This window comes from Oncorhynchus tshawytscha, linkage group LG03 (assembly GCF_018296145.1).
Source record: "Oncorhynchus tshawytscha isolate Ot180627B linkage group LG03, Otsh_v2.0, whole genome shotgun sequence".
NCBI lineage: Eukaryota > Metazoa > Chordata > Actinopteri > Salmoniformes > Salmonidae > Oncorhynchus > Oncorhynchus tshawytscha.
In genome coordinates this window covers 24130471-24150073 of record NC_056431.1, presented here as the reverse complement: position 1 = coordinate 24150073, position 19603 = coordinate 24130471, and the positions used below count along the sequence as shown (strand labels likewise).

The 19603-nt window shown below is 42.6% G+C and overlaps 1 protein-coding gene across 2 annotated transcripts in view; it reads right to left on the bottom strand.

Annotated features, from left to right (window-relative positions):
* LOC112246620 (thyroid hormone receptor-associated protein 3-like) overlaps positions 1 to 19272 on the bottom strand; it is a 32226-nt gene extending 12954 nt beyond the window's left edge. Inside the window, exons 1-2 of one of the 2 annotated variants that reach the window (XM_024415064.2) lie at positions 18872 to 19272; positions 9275 to 9426 (exon numbers count right to left, since the gene is read on the bottom strand). In XM_024415064.2, coding sequence (XP_024270832.1) covers positions 9275 to 9396 — 122 coding nt within the window. In that variant the 5' untranslated portion in view covers positions 9397 to 9426; positions 18872 to 19272. The remainder of the gene's footprint in view (positions 1 to 9274; positions 9427 to 18871) is intronic. The other variant, XM_024415062.2, reaches the window with a different exon arrangement.
* Positions 19273 to 19603: the final 331 nt, after the last annotated feature.

The following is a 19603-nucleotide window of genomic DNA, read 5'->3' as shown; positions in this document are numbered from 1 at the left end:
AAAACACTAGGTAGATGTTGAACATGTAGCCTACTAAGGAATACCAATATCGTAGTTAGGGAAAGGGAATACCTAGTTAGTTGTACTGAATGCATTCAACTGAAATGTGACTTCCTCATTTAACCCAACCCCTCTGAATCAGAGAGGTGTGGGTGATGCAAATCATTCTGAAATGTTTCTGGTGCAAGTCAAATGTCTGTGTAGTAGTGGTAGAGCTCATTACAATAGCCAAGTCTCACTGAAGCAAGTGTGCCATCACAGCACCAGAGCTCTTTCCCACACACACATCAAATTATTTTGTATAAAGTGCACCAGACCCTGGGTAAGGCCCATAATAGAAAGCTGTTGTCGCTCTGCAGTTAATATGAGCGCCAACTCACCATAAAACACAGGAAGTGCATGGGTTTTGAGACAGAAAATCAAAAGGTGTATTCTTCAGCACCACTGCAAACCCTTCCAAGCACACTCACATATTACACCATGGACATCTGCAGAAAGAATGGGGTGTCAGCTATGACATGACACCTTGACTTTGAGCAAAAATCTATTTTGGTTATTGAACTACAGTAAGCGAAGTGGATTAACACTCATTAACAGAATTGCGTTAAAGGAATTGCATCATGGGTCTCTGATCTGGATGTGAATGTAATTCTCTTCGTGGTGGTGTATTCTAAATAGGTACACAAAGGTAGAAATATGCAATATCCTCCTTTGCATATTTGGTTATTATTTTACACACTGGCTATTATTTTAATGAGCTCAGCCACCAAACAAGACATTTGTTCCGGACCAAATACCAATACATCAATAAAATCAATTTAGCATCAAATAAATAATGAAATAAGTCATTTAAAAGTGTTGGAGAAGAAAGTAAAAGTGCAATTTGGGCCATGTAGAAAAGCTAACGTTTAAGTTCCTTGCTCAGAACATGAGAACATATGAAAGCTTGTGGTTCCTTTTAACATGAGTCTTCAATATTCCCAGATAAGAAGTTTCACGTTGTATTTATTATAGGAATTAAAGGACTATTTCTCACTATACCATTTGTATTTCATATACCTTTGACTATTGGATGTTCTTATAGGCACTTTAGTATTGCCAGTGTAACAGTATAGCTTCCATCCCTCTCCTCGCCCCTACCTGGGCTCGAACCAGGAACACATCGACAACACCCACCCTTGAAGCATCGTTACCCATTGCTCCACAAAAGCTGCGGCCCTTGCAGAGCAAGGGGAACAACTACTCCAAGTCTCAGAGCGAGTGACGTTTGAAACGCTATTAGCGCGCACCCCGCTAACTAGCTAGCCATTTCACATGGGTTACACCAGCCTAATCTCCGGAGTTAATAGGCTTGAAGTCATAAACAGCTCAATGCTTGAAGCATTGCGAAGAGCTGCTGGCAAAATGCACGAAAGTGCTGTTTGAATTCATGCGTACGAGCCTGCTGCTGCCTACCATCGCGCAGTCAGACTGCTCTATCAGATATCAAATCATAGACGTAATAATAACATAACACACAGAAATACGAGCCTTTGGTCATTAATATGGTTGAATCCAGAAACGATCATTTCGAAAACAAAATGTTTATTCTTTGAACGCAAGAGAATTGACACAATTTCACCTGGTTAATATTGCCTGCTAACCTGGATTGCTTTTAGCTAAATATGCAGGTTTAAAAATATATACTCTGTGTATTGATTTTAAGAAAGGCATTGATGTTTATGGTTAGGTACAGTCGTGCAACGCAAATGCACTTTTGTTAAATCATCCCGTTTGGCGAAGTTGGCTGTCATTTGTTAGGAAGAAATAGTCTTCACACAGTTCGCAACGAGCCAGGTGGCCCAAACTGCTGCATATACGCGGACTCTGTTGCACAGAACGCAACAGAAGTGACAATTTCCCTAGTTAAAAGAAATTCATGTTAGCAGGCAATGTCAACTAAATATGCAGGTTTAAAAATATATACTTGTGTATTGATTTTAAGAAAGGCATTGATGTTTATGGTTAGGTACACGTTGGAACAACGACAGTCCTTCTTTACGAATGCGCACCGCATCGATTATATGCAACGCAGGACACGCTAGATAAACTAGTAATATCATTAACCATGTGTAGTTAACAAGTGATTATGATTGATCTATTGTTTTTTTATAAAATAAGTTTAATGCTAGCTAGCAACTTACCATGGCTTCTTACTGCATTCGCGTAACAGGCAGTCTCCTCGTGGAGTGCAATGTAAGGCAGGTGGTAAGAGCGTTGGACTAGTTAACCGTAAGGTTGCAAGATTGAATCCCCGAATTGACAAGGTAAAAATCTGTCGTTCTGCCCCTGAACAAGGCAGTTAACCCACCGTTCCTAGGCCGTAATTGAAAATAAGGATGTGTTCTTAAGTGACTTGCCTATTTAAATAAAGGTGTAATAAAAAATATATAATAAAAACGGACAACTCAGTGTCCAAAAATACCGATTTCCGATTGTTATGAAAACTTGAAATCGGCCCTAATTAATCAGCCATTCCAATTAATCGGTCGACCTCTAGTTTGGACATCAAAGTACAGCACAGTAGAGTATAGTAGAGTACAGTACAGAACAGCACAGCACAATAGAGTAGGATTCAGTGAAGTACAATAGAGTTCAGTACAGTAGAGTATATTAAAGTAGAATAGAATTCAGCACAATAAAGTAGAATTCAGTTCTGTACAGTATTCAGAACTGTACATTTCAGTACAATACGTTATAGTGTTCTCAACTCTAGTATGGTCTACTGTGTACTGTACTGAACTCTACTCCACTCTAATCTAGAGTACAGAACTATACACTGCTTTTCTTTACTTTACTGTACTCCACTGTGCTCTACTGTACTGTAATGTACTGTGCTTTCCACATTTTAGAAACATAGATATCTATGATTGGTTCAGATTTGGTCCTGTCTGGGCCAAATGTAGGCCGGTCCTGACATTTGTAGACGTTGAAATCAAGGCTAGGGCGGACTGACCAAATGTCAACTAACTTTCAACGTCCATGGACGTCCGGTATCGGTCTGTGCTCAGTGGATGAGGATGCTGCTGGTTACAGTAAATGGAAAGAGAGGGGGCTCATGGGTAGGTGTCAGTAAGAGCCGTGAGAGGTAACATTAATTGGAGGTAGGGAAGGAGAGAGAGGGAGGATTGTCTGACTCTTCACACTCTTGCTTTGTCCACCAGATGACAGAAATAGAAAGGAAACCGTTATCAGCTTAACATAAAAATATTCCAGTGGAAGGGAGGACAGTAGCAGGTGACCCACTTGTGGTTTGTGAGTACTATGATTTCCCATTTTAGCCTATTAAATAGCAGAAATCCAGTTACAGATCTTTATGAAATGTTGTTACCGATTTGTATTCACTTAATAATTCATAAACAAAATGTATATTAGTAAAACACGATAACTAATTGGTAGGTCTACCTTTACTTGTAACTTCTGTGAACTTTCATTATCCTCTCTCCTCATGAGGGTCAGAAATTAGAAAATATCTTAAAGATATGTGGGATTTTGGTGACAGAATTTCAAGGCACAAGACAATGTTTCTTAAACTTACAGAAGGCAGAAAAAATTGTTAAGTGTGACACTATTTGGCAGGGGTCTTTAATTCAACATTATTGTGATTTTATATAAGAATAAATAAAAGCTTTAGCTTATTCCATCTTTAAATGACATGCAGCTTATAAAGGCTTCATAAACCCTTCATAAACACTACATAAATGTGTAACAAATCATCTAAGGGAAAGGGGGGTACCTAGTCAGTTGTTCAACTGAATGCCTTCAATTGAAATGTGTCTTCCACATTTAACCCAACCCCTCTGAATCAGAGAGGTGCGGGGGGCTGCCATAATCGACATCCACGTCGTCATCGCCCGGGAACTGTGGGTTAACGGCCTTGTTCAGGGGCAGAACAACAGATTTTTACCTTGTCAGCTCGGGGATTCGAACCAGCAATCTTTCGATTACTGGCCCAATGTTCGAACCACTAGGCTACCTGCTGATCTATAACTATATGTCATGCTTTATAAAGGGTTCATAAATGTGGCATAACTGTGTGACATAACCACCAATGTGAAATGTGACATAACCCGCTATGTCAAATATGACATAAACCTGTGCTTTATAAAAGGTGGCATAAGCACAGCGTAATAAAGGCCTTATATACCATATTAAATTGAGGCATCACACAGAATTTATAACCCTGTCAAGCATCTTGGTAGAGCACTGCAATGCCAGGATAGTGGTTTCGATTCCCAGGGCCAGCCAAACATAAAAATGTATTCATTTTTATTCACGTATTTTCATTTTAATCATCTGCAAAATTTGATATATTACATTTTTCTAGAACATTTCTAGGATGGCCCAACTTCTTAACAAAATGCAGTCAGTCACAGCAAAAAAACATTGGTGTGGCCTTTTAAAATCAGTTAGATTTTTTTGCCGAATTCCATTTTCTCAGTTTAGTCTTTCCAGGTTTCGGATTTTCCCAATATCTTTAGTTGTTCACACATGTTAAACAGAAAAACAACAACATTTGATTTGTGTCCACAACAATGCTCAAACCAAATCAGGGGATGAGTTTTGAGGTCTGTTAGAAATCTAAGAAACTTTTTTGTGTAGTTGCCCTTTAATTCAGCTCTCATTCACTGCACTGTTGTTTGGTTAGAGAGTTTTCTGTAGTGCAGTAATCACACATGTGATGATTATGTATTCCATATACAGTGATTTGCATTGTGACCACCAATGGAATGGGTGGAGGAAAAGGCCAGCAACACTCCGTATTATTCAGAGCCCGATGAAATAACAAACGTTTGGACGTTCAAACGTTTGGACACACCTACTCATTCAAGGGTTTTTCTTTATCTTTTACTATTTTCTATGTTGTAGAATAATAGTGAAGACATAAAAACTATGAAATATAGTAACCTGTAATGTAGTAACCAAAAAAAAGTGTTAAAGAAATCAAAATATATTTTATATTTGAGATTCTTCAATTTAGCCACTCTTTGCCTTGATGACAGCTTCGCACACTCTTGGCAATCTCTCAACCAGTTTCATGAGGAATGCTTTTGCAACAGTCTTGAAGCTGGTTGAGAGAATGCCAAGCGTGTGCACAGCTGTCGTCAAGGCTATTTGAAGAATATAAAATATATTTTGATTTGTTAAACACTTTTTTGGTCAGTACATGATTCCATATGTGTTATTTCATAGTTTTGATCTCTTCACTATTATTCTACAATGTAGAAAATAGTACAAATAAAGAAAAACCCTTGAATGAGTAAGGTGTTCTAAATCTTTTGACCGATACTGTATGTGTTAGGAATGACCAAAGGTGTCTGACTTTATAGTAAGTACAGCGTCATATGATATAAGACATTTACGCATATGTTATACATTTCAAAATGTTTCTGACTTTAAATTAAGTAAAGAACCATGTGATATAGTCTTTATGGATGTGTTATGAATGACCAAAGATGTCTCACTTCAAACTAAGTATTACAGGACACTACATAAACTGTCAATAGATAGGTTATTACCGTTCTGCTGATTTATGAAGGTTCTCTCATGATCCACAGGTTACTGTAGGGTGTGAAGTATTTAAATGGGTTGATGGACCTGCAACAAGTTTGTGTGTGTCAAAGCCAAGATGACTTGGAGTAGTCCAACCTGAGACCACCACAACAGGTATTCCTCGTCTGTTCCCATGCTGGAGACCATGGCTTGATTACAACCTGCTACAATGGTGGCAACATTTTGTAGCTGATCTTTCAGCGGGGGAGTGTGTGAATGTGTCAAACACCTGATGGACCCAGCACCGCACGGTATGGCTCGTTTACGTTGTTGTGTGTGTTTGTGCACTGAGGAACATGTAACTTAGTTGCAGAAGAAAGCCACTTTCAATTTCTTTAGGTTGGGGGCTTTCATCAAGGTAAGCGTTTCTTGGTGTAACGTCGTCTCCAGGCTACTGCACACACAGCACATATAAGCCTGGGATATCAACCATTCAAAGTTGGCCTTAGTGGGAGTGACCATATAATTCTAAAGGAGTGGCCTTACTGAAAAAAGTATTTGTCATTGTCACTAGTTAACACAGTAAAAAAGTAATAATTATGGCCAAACCCTGCCCACTTCCACAATTTATCTTCTTAAAATTTGACTTGAAATCTAACCTTAACTAATAGTTGGTTATGTCACATTTGACATGGGTGATTATGTCACATAGTTATGCGACATTTATGACCCTCTATAAAGCATCATATATGGCTATAGATACTTTGTAACACATTTATGACTGAGCTTTCATTTGACATGGTCCTATGAACTTCACGCTCTTGCTGCTGGTGAGTCTCTGATCCACCTCTACGCAGACGACACCATTCTGTATACTTCCGGCCCTTCTTTGGACACTGTGTTAACAACCCTCCAGGCAAGCTTCAATGCCATACAACTCTCCTTCCGTGGCCTCCAATTGCTCTTAAATACAAGTAAAACTAAATGCATGCTCTTCAACCGATCGCTACCTGCACCTACCCGCCTGTCCAACATCACTACTCTGGACGGCTCTGACTTAGAATACGTGGACAACTACAAATACTTAGGTGTCTGGTTAGACTGTAAACTCTCCTTCCAGACCCATATCAAACATCTCCAATCCAAAGTTAAATCTAGAATTGGCTTCCTATTTCGCAACAAAGCATCCTTCACTCATGCTGCCAAACATACCCTTGTAAAACTGACCATCCTACCAATCCTCGACTTTGGCGATGTCATTTACAAAATAGCCTCCAATACCCTACTCAACAAATTGGATGCAGTCTATCACAGTGCAATCCGTTTTGTCACCAAAGCCCCATATACTACCCACCATTGCGACCTGTACGCTCTCGTTGGCTGGCCCTCGCTTCATACTCGTCGCCAAACCCACTGGCTCCATGTCATCTACAAGACCCTGCTAGGTAAAGTCCCCCCTTATCTCAGCTCGCTGGTCACCATAGCATCTCCCACCTGTAGCACACACTCCAGCAGGTATATCTCTCTAGTCACCCCCAAAACCAATTCTTTCTTTGGCCGCCTCTCCTTCCAGTTCTCTGCTGCCAATGACTGGAACGAACTACAAAAATCTCTGAAACTGGAAACACTTATCTCCCTCACTAGCTTTAAGCACCAACTGTCAGAGCAGCTCACAGATTACTGCACCTGTACACCTGTACACACATACATAAATTGCCCTTGCTGGAAGCCTGTGTTTCAGACATAAGGAAGTGGATGGCTGCAAACTTCCTACTTTTAAACTCGGACAAAGCAGAGATGCTTGTTCTAGTTCCCAAGAAACAAAGAGATCTTCTGTTGAATCTGACAATTAATCTTGATGGTTTTACAGTCGTCTCAAATAAAACCGTGAAGGACCTCGGCGTTACTCTGGACCCTGATCTCACTTTTTTCCATCTATGTAACATTGCAAAAATCTGAAATTTTCTGTCCAAAGATGAAGCAGAAAAATGTATCCATGCTTTTGTCGCTTCTAGGTTAGACTACTGCAATGCTCTACTTTCCGACAACCCGGATAAAGCACTAAATAAGCTTCAGTTAGTGCTAAATACAGCTGCTAGAATCCTGACTAGAACCCCAAAAAATGTATCATATTACTCCAGTGCTAGCCTCCCTACACTGGCTTCCTGTTAAGGCAAGGGCTGATTTCAAGGTTTTACTGCTAACCTACAAAGCATTACAAGGGTTCGCTCCTAACTATCTTTCCGATTTGGTCCTGCCGTACATACCTACACGTACGCTACGGTCACAAGACGCAGGCCTCCTAATTGTCCCTAGAATTTCTAAGCAAACAGCTGGAGGCAGGGCTTTCTCCTATAGAGCTCAATTTTTATGGAATGATCTGCCTACCCATGTGAGAGACGCAGACTCGGTCTCAACTTTTAAGTCTTTATTGAAGACTCATCTCTTCAGTAGGTCCTATGCGAGTGTAGTCTGGCCCAGGTGTGAAGGTGAACGGAAAGGCACTGGAGCAACAAACCGCCCTTGCTGTCTCTGCCTGGCCAGTTCCCCCCTCTCCACCGGGATTCTCTGCCTCTAACCCTATTACAGGGGCTGAGTCACTGGCTTACTGGTTCTCTTCCATGCCGTCCCTAGGAGGGGTGCGTCACTTGAGTGGGTTGAGTCACTGACGTGATCTTCCTGTCTGGGTTGGCGCCCCCCCTTGGGTTGTGCCGTGGCGGAGATCTTTGTGGGCTATACTCGGCCTTGTCTCAGGATGGTAAGTTGGTGTTTGAAGATATCCCTCTAGTGGTGTGGGGGCTGTGCTTTGGCAAAGTGGGTGGGGTTATATCCTGCCTGTTTGGCCCTGTCAGGGGGTATCATCAGATGGGGCCACAGTGTCTCCTGACCCCTCCTGTCTCAGACTCCAGTATTTATGCTGCAGTAGTTTACGTATCGGGGGGCTAGGGAGATTCTGTTATATCTGGGGTATTTCTCCTGTCTTATCTGGTGTCCTGTGTGAATTTAAGTATGCTCTCTCTAATTCTTTCTCTTTTTCTTTCTTTCTCTCTCTCTCTCGGAGGACCTGAGCCCCAGGACCATGCCTCAGGACTACCTGGCATGATGACTCCTTGCTGTCCCCAGTCCACCTGGTCGTGCTACTGCTCCAGTTTCAACTGTTCTGCCTGCGGCTATGGAACCCTGACCTGTTCACCGGACGTGCTACCTGTCCCAGACCTGCGTGTTTTCAACTCTCTAGAGACAACAGGAGTGGTAGAGATACTCTCAATGATCGGCTATGAAAAGTCAACTGACATTTACTCCTGGGGTGCTGACCTGTTGCACCCTCGACAACTACTGTGATTATTATTATTTGACCATGTTGGTCATTTATGAACATTTGAACATCTTGGCCATGTTCTGTTATAATCTCCACCCGGCACAGCCAGAAGAGCACTGGCCACCCCTCATAGCCTGGTTCCTCTCTAGGTTTCTTCCTAGGGAGTTTTTCCTAGCCACCGTGCTTCTACAACTGCATTGCTTGCTGTTTGGGGTTTTAGGCTGGGTTTCTGTACAGCACATTGTGGCATCAGCTGATGTAAGAAGGGCTATATAAATACATTTGATTTGATTTGAACATGTTGGTTCATCCCTCTTAAGCTGTTTAAAGACAATTTATAGACAAAATAACATGAATTCATAACAATGTCCTAGTTGGAGGTGGGCCGTAATATGTAAGTAAGTAAGTTACGTTGTTAGCCACCTGTAGCGATGTTTCCTAGATCTGGACCGTGAGCTGCTTCTGGAGCGGGAGACAGAGCGAGATCTGGACCAGGACCCAGAGTGGGACCGAGACTTGGATGCTGACTTCGTTGCCTTGGACATCACCGCAGGCAACCTCTTTGAGATGACAGCCTGTCAGACAAACAGAGGGGAGTCATGTGTGATCATGAGCATCTATTCAATTTCAACATTTAACCCACATGTTCCATAGGCCCACATAGGCAACATTGAATAAGTAGAACAAGGAAAATTTGCTGATCATAGGATAACAATAATAACAATAATTGACTAATTTCATTTTTGTCATCTGAAACCATTGCGTACAAAAACTGATATTCTTCAAAGAGGCCTACTACATAGGAGATACCCACAATGTAATACAAATTAACTAAATAAAGGATTCTTCACATATTTGAAGATGTAGAGCAAAATGACTGTCAAGTAGTACAAGTGGGCGAATCTGTCAATCACTGTGACCAAAGTGTCAGGTGGCAAACTACAACCAGACGGCTAGGCCGCTGAATGATTATCTACAGTCACTGCAGAAACAGATGGATTAAGATAAAGCTGTGACTCGAGAAAACCATGACAACAACACCTCCAAGAGATATAAAGCATTCAAGAGATGCCATACCTCAGAAAAGCTTCTGTGCAAAAATGTGCACTGAAGCAGCTTCAAAAGAAGTGCAAAAAAGCTACTACTGTACACTAACTATTGCTGCCAAAAAAAACCTGTTGGAGAACAGTGTGGATACTGCAGGTGCAAGTAACATAACCGGTTTCATGTAGTCAGTCAAACTAGTTTCATGTAGTCAGTCATTTGCATTAAGGAATCAGTTTCATTCCAGTGATGGAACTGAACTTTTGACTTGTATTGGTCACAAGAAAAGATGAGGAACCTTACACTAAGTCTGCGTAAGTATAGACCTTCTCTATAATGGGATAGATGCATTCTAGGCTCGAGCCTCTATACACACTTCATACAGTATATCCAGTAACAAATGGAACAATCATCTTACATTCCACCAGCCTTTCACATTGTCCCTAATTATTGTGCTAGTCTAAGAATGGTGGATGGGAATGTTTGTTTTCTCAAGAGAGAAATCCTTATAGCCAGCTGTTCAAAAAGAGACTAATGGCAGCTTTCAGCAAAGGTAAATGAGGAAAGAGCAGGGGTTGTTTCACTACTTACCAAACACCCATCAGTCTCATTGTTAGGACAGCATTCTATGTTATCTACCCGGCACAGAAAGTCATACTGATGACTGGCTTTATGGACACAATGGACCAATGAAGGAATAATAAAATACATGACTGATGTTTATAACACGTTTATAACTTTTCAAATCAACCTCAGCGCTAAATTGAATGTAATAGAAAATGACAGGCAACATTTACAGGTCAGGGGCGTTACTATATCATCATTATACAGGACAGGACAAGATGGCGCCGACAGACACGGTCGCCATGTTTCTAGCTCCTAGACAACTTTGCAGTGTTTTTGTTATTATTTGCTCAGACCGTTTGTTGTAGCATTATCTAGAGCTGAAAAAAATGACTTTTGGACATTAGATCAGCGGTCAATCATCATACATTTCAGCAGAAATTTGGCTTCCCTGACCTGGATCCTTTGTTTGAACTTTCCGAGGCAGCTCTATTCATCCTGGGGGCTGCACCGAAATTCCGACATCGGAGAAGAGGAAGAAGTCCAGAGAAGTGGAAGAAGTAGTGGGGCCCTAGCCAGACTCAAGCTCCGTGAAAACCATCCACTGCTTCTGAGTATATTACTCGCTAACGTTCAGTCCCTGAACAATAAAGTAAACAAGTTCAGGGCGAGGATCTCCTTCCAGAGAGACATCGGGGACTGTAACATACTCTGTTTTATGGAATCATGGCTCTCGCCGGATATATTGTCCCCGTCCATTCAGCCAGCGGGGTTCTCCATCCATTGTGCAGACAGGAAGAAAAAAACTCTCAGGGAAAAAGAAAGGCGGCGGTATTTGTTTCATGATTAACAACTCATGGTGTGATTGTGGTAACATACTGTACATGAACTCAAGTCCTTTTGTTCTCCTGATCTGGAATACCTCCCCATCAAATCCAGACAACATTACCTCTCAAGATAATTGTATTCTGTCATCATAACTGCAGTGTATATTCGACAGTACAGGGACAAAGTTGAGTTGCAATTCAATGGCTTAGACACAAGACATATGTGGAAGGGACTCCAGACAATCACGGATTATAAAGGGAAATCTAGCCATGTCACAAACACACCGTATCACTCCCGGATAAGCTAAACACCTTCTAAGCCTGCTTGGAGGAAAACAACTTTGAAACACCAACACAGACCCCCTCCACTCATGAGAACGGTGTGCTCTCGCTCTCTGTGGCCAACGTGATTAAGTCATTTAAGCGTGATAACCCTCGCAAGGCTGCCGGCCCAGGTAGCATCCCAAGCCACGTACTCAGAGCATGTGCAGTCCAGCTGGCTGGAGTGTTCACAGACATATTCAATCTCTCAAATTCTCAGTCAGTTGTCTTGATGCAAGTGGGGTGTCCACCATTGTTCCTGTACCCAAGAAAACAAAGGTAACTGAACTAAATGACTATCGCCCCGTAGCACTCACTTCTGTCATCATTAAGTGCATTGAGAAGCTAGTTAAGGACCATATTACCTCCACCTTACCCAACAATCTAGACCCACTACAATTCGCATACCGCCCCAACAGATCCACGGCTGACGAAATCGCCATTACACTGCCCTATCCCACCTGGACAAGAGAAATACCTATGTAAGGAATGCTGTTTGTAGACAACAGCTCAGCCTTCAACACTATGGTTCCCTCCAAGCTTATCACTAAGGTCAGGGCCCTGGGTCTGAACCCCTCCCTGTTCAACTGGGACCTGGACTTTCTGACGGGCCGAACATGTCTATATACACAATTATATATACAGTTTATCTAGTACAGGGTTGGACCCCCCTTTGCCTCCAGAACAGCCTGAATTATTTGGGGCATGGAAACTTTCCTCTGGTATCAAGGGGCCTAATCTATGCCAGGAAAAAATATGAAGATGTGGCTCCAATGGGCCCCCAATCACCAACACTGGACAATTGAGGAATGGAAAAACATTTCCTGGTCCAAAGAATCCCGGTTTCTGTTGTATCATGCTGATGGCAGAGTCAGGATTTGGCGTAAGCAGCATGAGTCCATGGACGCATCCTGCCTGGTACAGGCTGGTGGCAGTGGTGTACTGGCACACTTTAGGTCCCTTGATATCAATTGAGCAACAAACGTTTCCGACACCTTGTAGAACCAATTCCCCCGAAGAATTCAGTCTGTTCTGGAGTCAAAGAGGGATCCGACCCGGTACTCGATGGGCGTATCCAATAACTGACATTGCTCGTTCTGATATGTTTTATATATTTTTATTTTACTTTTGATGGATTGATGGCAGCATTCACGTGAAACTGAAAGCGCGAACCACTGCTTTTAACCAGGGCAAGGTGACCGGAAACATGACCGAATACAAACAGTGGAGCTATTCCCTTCGGAAGGTAATCAAACAAGCTAAGCGTCAGTATAGAGATAAAGTAGAGTCGCAATTCAACGGCTCAGACACAAGAGGTATGTGGCAGGGTCTACAGTCAATCACGGATTACAAAATGAAAACCAGCCCCGTCACGGACCAGGATGTCTTGCTCCCAGGCAGACAAATTTTACTTTTTTGCCCACTTTGAGGACAATACAGTGCCACTGACACGGCCCGCAACCAAAACATGCGGACTCTCCTTCACTGCAGCCGAAGTGAGTAAAACATTTAAACGTGTTAACCCTCGCAAGGCTGCAGGCCCAGACGGCATCCCCAGCCGCGTCCTCAGAGCATGCGCAGACCAGCTGGCTGGTGTGTTTTCGGACATTTTCAATCAAGCCTTATCCCAGTCTGCTGTTCCCACATGCTTCAAGAGGGCCACCATTGTTCCTGTTCCCAAGAAAGCTAAGGTAACTGAGCTAAACGACTACCGCCCCGTAGCACTCACTTCCGTCATCATGAAGTGCTTTGAGAGACTAGTCAAGGACCATATCACCTCCACCCTACCTGACACCCTAGACCCACTCCAATTTGCTTACCGCCCAAATAGGTCCACAGACAATGCAATCTCAACCACACTGCACACTGCCCTAACCCATCTGGACAAGAGGAATACCTATGTGAGAATGCTGTTCATCGACTACAGCTCAGCATTTAACACCATAGTACACTCCAAACTCGTTATCAAGCTCGAGACCCTGTGTCTCAACCCTGCCCTGTGCAACTGGGTACTGGACTTCCTGACGGGCTGCCCCCAGGTGGTGAGGGTAGGTAACAACATCTCCACCCCGCTGATCCTCAACACTGGGGCCCCACAAGGGTGCGTTCTGAGCCCTCTCCTGTACTCCCTGTTCACCCACGACTGCGTGGCCATGCACGCCTCTAACTCAATCATCAAGTTTGAGGAGGACACTACAGTGGTAGGCTTGATTACCAACAATGATGAGACGGCCTATAGGGAGGAGGTGAGGGCCCTCGGAGTGTGGTGTCAGGAAAATAACCTCACACTCAACATCAACAAAACTAAGGAGATGATTGTGGACTTCAGGAAACAGCAGAGGGAGCACCCCCCTATCCACATCGATGGGACAGTAGTGGAGAGGGTAGTAAGTTAAGTTCCTCGGCGTACACATCACAGACAAACTGAATTGGTCCACCCACCCACACAGACAGCATCGTGAAGAAGGCCTAGCAGCGCCTCTTCAACCTCCAGAGGCTGAAGAAATTTGGCTTGTCACCAAAAGCACTCACAAATTTCTACAGATGCACAATCGAGAGCATCCTGTCGGGCTGTATCACCGCCTTGTACGGCAACTGCTCCGCCCACAACCGTAAAGGCTCTCCAGAGGGTAGTGAGGTCTGCACAACGCATCACCGGGGGCAAACTACCTGCCCTCCAGGACACCTAGACCACCCGATGTCACAGGAAGGCCAGAAAGATCATCAAGGACAACAACCACCCGAGCCACTGCCTGTTCACCCCGCTATCATCCAGAAGGCGAGGTCAGTACAGGTGCATCAAAGCAGGGACCGAGAGACTGAAAAACAGCTTCTATCTCAAGGCCATCAGACTGTTAAACAGCCACCACTAACATTGAGTGGCTGCTGCCAACACACTGACTCAACTCCAGCCACTTTAATAATGGGAATTGATGGAAAATATATCACTAGCCACTTTAAACAATGCTACTTAATATAATGTTTACATACCCTACATTACTCATCTCATATGTACAGCATATGTATATACTGTACTCTATATCATCTACTGCATTTTTATGTAATACATGTATCACTAGCCACTACTATGCCACTTTGTTTACATACCCTACATTACTCATCTCATATGTATATGCTGTACTCGATACCATCTACTGCATCTTGCCTATGCCGTTCTGTAACATCACTCATTCATATATCTTTATGTACATATTCTTTATCCCTTTACACTTGTGTGTGTATAAGGTAGTAGTTGTGGAATTGCTAGGTTAGATTACTCGTTGGTTATTACGGCATTGTCGGAACTAGAAGCACAAGCATTTCGCTACACTCGCATTAACATCTGCTAACCATCTGTATGTGACAAATTTGATTTGATTTGATTTTTGGATTATGTGCGTATAGTTTCATATTGCTAGGTATTATTACTGCACTGTTGGAGCTGCACCTGCGATAACATCTGCAAATACGTGTATGTGACCAATAAACTTTGATTTGATTATACAAAGTTACAAGACATGACTGGAGAGCTGTATAAGATTCACAGACTGAACAACTAGGCTGCCAATAAAGAAGAGGTCACTCTGGCTCACCTTGAATGTCAACAATGTGTGAAAAACACTCTTCGAAATAAACGAATTGAAAGGATAACGTCATATGGTGCCAGACCAGCAAGTGGATTTGTTCATGAGAGTTGAGAAGATTATCTGATTATTGGGCCTTAAGCAACTACTAATCAGTGGCCAGAGAATGTCCATTCTTCAATAGCACAATCAGTGCCAAACATGTTCCTTACCCCTGTGGAGGGTAAATACGATTCCTTAATAAGGGGATTCTGTCTATATCCTGAGAGTGATTCATATGATCCCGCAGATGAGGTTATTCAGTCTATGGACACTCACCATGGCATATGATCTCCGGTCTAAGTGAGCAGGGATCAAAACATGTATTTTTCATTTTGAAAAGCATCTGAGGGGGAATGCCGTGAGGAGGAAATTGCAGACTAAACATTGGGAGGACTTCAAAAACGGTGCACCGGCATCTAGCAGCACATGCTAGTCACAGAGTATATCCCTGCTACTATTTTAGTGAGTATTGAAATGGACCCCTCCTCCTGCTACTCCTCTATGGTGCTCCTTCCGGGGCTAATTTCCTGAAGGCTCTGGAATATACTTTTTTGCCTCCCGGTCACATTTCATGACCAGTATTCAGAGTGTGCTCCCGTATCCACATTTTGGAAAAATAGAGGGAAACTAAACCCTAGTCAACAGATGGTATGGCATATTATGAAATTAGACATTTTGCTAAGTACTCTCTGCAGAAGACCTTTATCACCTAGTCAAACACAGTTGATTTATTAGCTGTAGACTATAGCTGTGTAGCTGTGTAACTGCATATACTGTAATACCAAGAATCTGTTTAAAACTCATTAAACAAACAAGAAAAACATCTGTTTTTCTCGGGACTGGTTTCATATGGCTGAGAATAAACCTTTCTGAAAGCTCTCAAACGCCTGTGAAATGAAACTAAACAGGATGAGGGCCATAACTTTTGCATTCATCCACTAGGTAACTAGAGTATAATCACTTCCTTCACTTAATTTTGTGTGACTGGTTTATCTTACTGGTAAAACCGTGTAGCGAATTGCAGGGGCCAAAACTGGGCAAACTGGGCATTCACTAGGTACAGTAACTATTAAATCATGTATCATCAGATTTAACTTAAATAGATGCTCCCCTGAATTGTGTGTGACTGGTTTATCCTACTGGTAAAATGGCAAGGATATGTGTAGCCCATTCCAGGTGTAGTTAACTGTAACTTAATAAGTAATAAGTGTCTGTAAAGTGTGATGAATCGTGGGTCCATTTCAGTCAGAGAACAGTGACCCACTTCCAACTGATAACCAGGGGCAGCTGCCTGTCTCTTCCTAACAGAGTGTGCTCCACAGCCTAATCACTAGGATTTAAACTTCCAAAAGGCTGTGACAAGCATCTACACTAATTATGTACCCTCTACTGACAGACACACAAACACACCCACAGGGCCCCTCGTGCAAAGAGTAACAGTTGCTCAAGCCCGGTCACCTGTTCATTTAAGGGCAAAAGTTGTTCCCGAACAATGGTTGGGCAACTCGATACAGCAGCAAGAGTATAAACAGACACACTCCACTCAATCAACTACACTATCATTAAGACCCGGATGCCTCAGAAGCAGCTGGAATCACATTTGGCATCTATATGGACCACTGAGATGACACTCGCCACAGCAACTGTCACTGATGTTGTCTTTGGTAACCAAAATGGACCAGAAATGTGGGCATCATTGTCAGGGTGTCAGAGTTTTCCCTCAAGACTTGGCTTTATAGAGGCAGTTCATGGATTGCCAAGCGGACTCTGCTGCTAGAGTCCAGATCAGAGGATAATTATTATGTTTCTTAAAGTTGCCTTATTACCAAATAAACCCATTGTAACTTGATTTAGGCCTATTAACAATGGCACTCTCAAATAAGAATGAATTCAACCACGGCCGCTTCATTGTGATTTTCTGCAGCAAACTCAACACCGACCAAAGTTGACAAACCAACGTTGAATCGGACGATGCAACAATAATCACTAAAACCATACCAAAAAAGACTCACCCGGTAACTGAAAGGCTGAGAAAAGTCATGTGCTTTGTTTTCTCAGAGTGAGAAAATACAGCGCCCCATAGCAGTGTGGTCTCACTAAAGGTTCAGTGTCTGTCTACGTGAGACAGTCTCTCTGTTGGGTACAACCGCTACAGCGAGTTCACATCCACTCCCACCAACGGAGTAGGATTCATGTGTGGTACATATAATCACTCTTTGTTGCTACTTGAGACTTCTTTTAAAAAAACTCCTCAGTCAGCACTGTAATCAGTATGTTTATTTCTTGGGCTGCTGTAAATGGGTGAAAACGTTAATGTGTAGCTATGTGAGCTTTTGATTTACACAACTGTTGTCCTGAAAATACATAGTAGAAAATGACTGAGGCATCCTCAAATCGTGAGGATATGCGTCTTAACTTGTTGCTATCAAGATGGAACTCAACAGCTAAAGGTCCTCTCTATTTTGGTCTGTTGTGAACAGCATGGCAAATGGCAAGCTATCCTTCCTTATTTCAGCAATGTGGTGAGATTATGTATATGGTAGGTCTTGCCTATTGACAGATATTTTCATTCAAATGTAGGCTAAAGCTGTAGATATCATGTGCATTTGGTCAACTTTCAGTGTTAGCCATTCTACCGGGGCCAAAGTCATGACAGTCACACACAAGTGACATTACCCCAGAGTTGGCCGTGTCAAAAACTCCATATCAAATTGTCGACTTCTCCTGTGAACATTTTGGACTGTCTGAAAAGAAATGACACGTACATTGTGAATCCTGTGAAGAGGCAGGTGTTGATACAACACCCTTGTAGATTCAACACCCCGACACTGGAGTGCCAGTTACAGGGGTATCCTCAAATGTACACCCTACAGAATTCACAGCATCAACTGTAGGCTAGTCTACAACAGAGCATACATACTGTGAAAGACCACAAGGCCGATTACTGTAAATCCCATTGCTTTACAATGATCCCCGTGAATAAGCAAATAGAAAAGTTATTCTTAGTAAAAAAATAATTTTAAAAAGCGACAGTTCAGCACAGCTTCTTTGTTGTAAGGACCTGTGCCGGGATACCGGTGGGGATGTGGTTACGCCTTTCTCCTGTGTACATTTGAACAAGATATTATTTGCTCTAAGGGAACAATAAGGCAGGATCCTAGAGTACACTGCAACAGGATATATGATATGATGTAGTGATTACTTCTGCCAAGGGTGGCACAATCAACCCTGTCCCATTTTTTTTGTTGCTCATAAATCATTTGAAATTATAATTGGGGGGTGAACAATGAATTGGGTTTGCACTATGCAACTGATGCATTTATGGAAAAAAAATAAGCTGGATACCTCACTGGCTGACTGAACTGATGCTCTAGCTTTGTTGATCAATCAATCGACAACAAGGAATGCAATTTAGAGTGACATCGAGCTGTCGACTTTCTGTAGCTTGAGAAATGGTGTCAAAGAAATCCCAGAGAAATGCAAACATAACATTGCTACCGAGACGTTAGTCTATATAATAGTAACTACACTGTATCGTGCCATGAGAATAACCTCACATGTGATACATTATATCATATATAGTAGCTGGCGGGGATACAAGGACACACTAGAGCAAGGACAGACAGGCTATAGCTTACCTCCGATGTGTCTGTTTTTTTCACGCTCCTCTGGCGGGTCCGGGTCGTATAGCTTCTTGGGTGACAGCAGGCGGAGGATCCGTTGCTGTCACACTATCAACCAAATAATTTTAGATGATAGGTTGCAATCCGAATAAACAGGCCAGTTGAGCTAACTTTGACTACTGTGTGTCAAGCATCGTATTGACCGAAAAATGTGCGGGCATGACGTTTATCAGCTCGTTCAACAAGCCTTTCATCAGATCGGTTTCGTATTCATGTCACATTAAATAGCTAGAGCAGTTGTAATGCGACACTGCACTGTGCGCTCACGAGGAATGAATTCAAAAGTGGAGAAATTCTCCGAGAACGCATAAAATATGAAGCTATAGTACTGGCTACAGTAGAGCCTTCCTTCGCAGCGCAGCAGGGGGTGTGACTAGTGCTCAGTGCACGCACACAGGTCAAATTTCCTTCCTGGTATCCCCCCGTCAAACGTACACAGAACAAAAATGTAAATGCAACATGTAAAGTGTTGGTCCCATGTTGCATGAGCTGAACTAAAATATTACAGCAATGTTCCATATGCACAACAAAAAGAGAGCTTATTTTCTCTCAAATATTGTGCACAAATTTGTTTACATCCCTGTTAGGGAGCATTTCTCCTTTGCCAAAATAATCCATCCACTTGACAGGTGTGGCATATCAAGCGTGATCATTACACAAGTGTACTTCTTGCCGGGGACACAATGC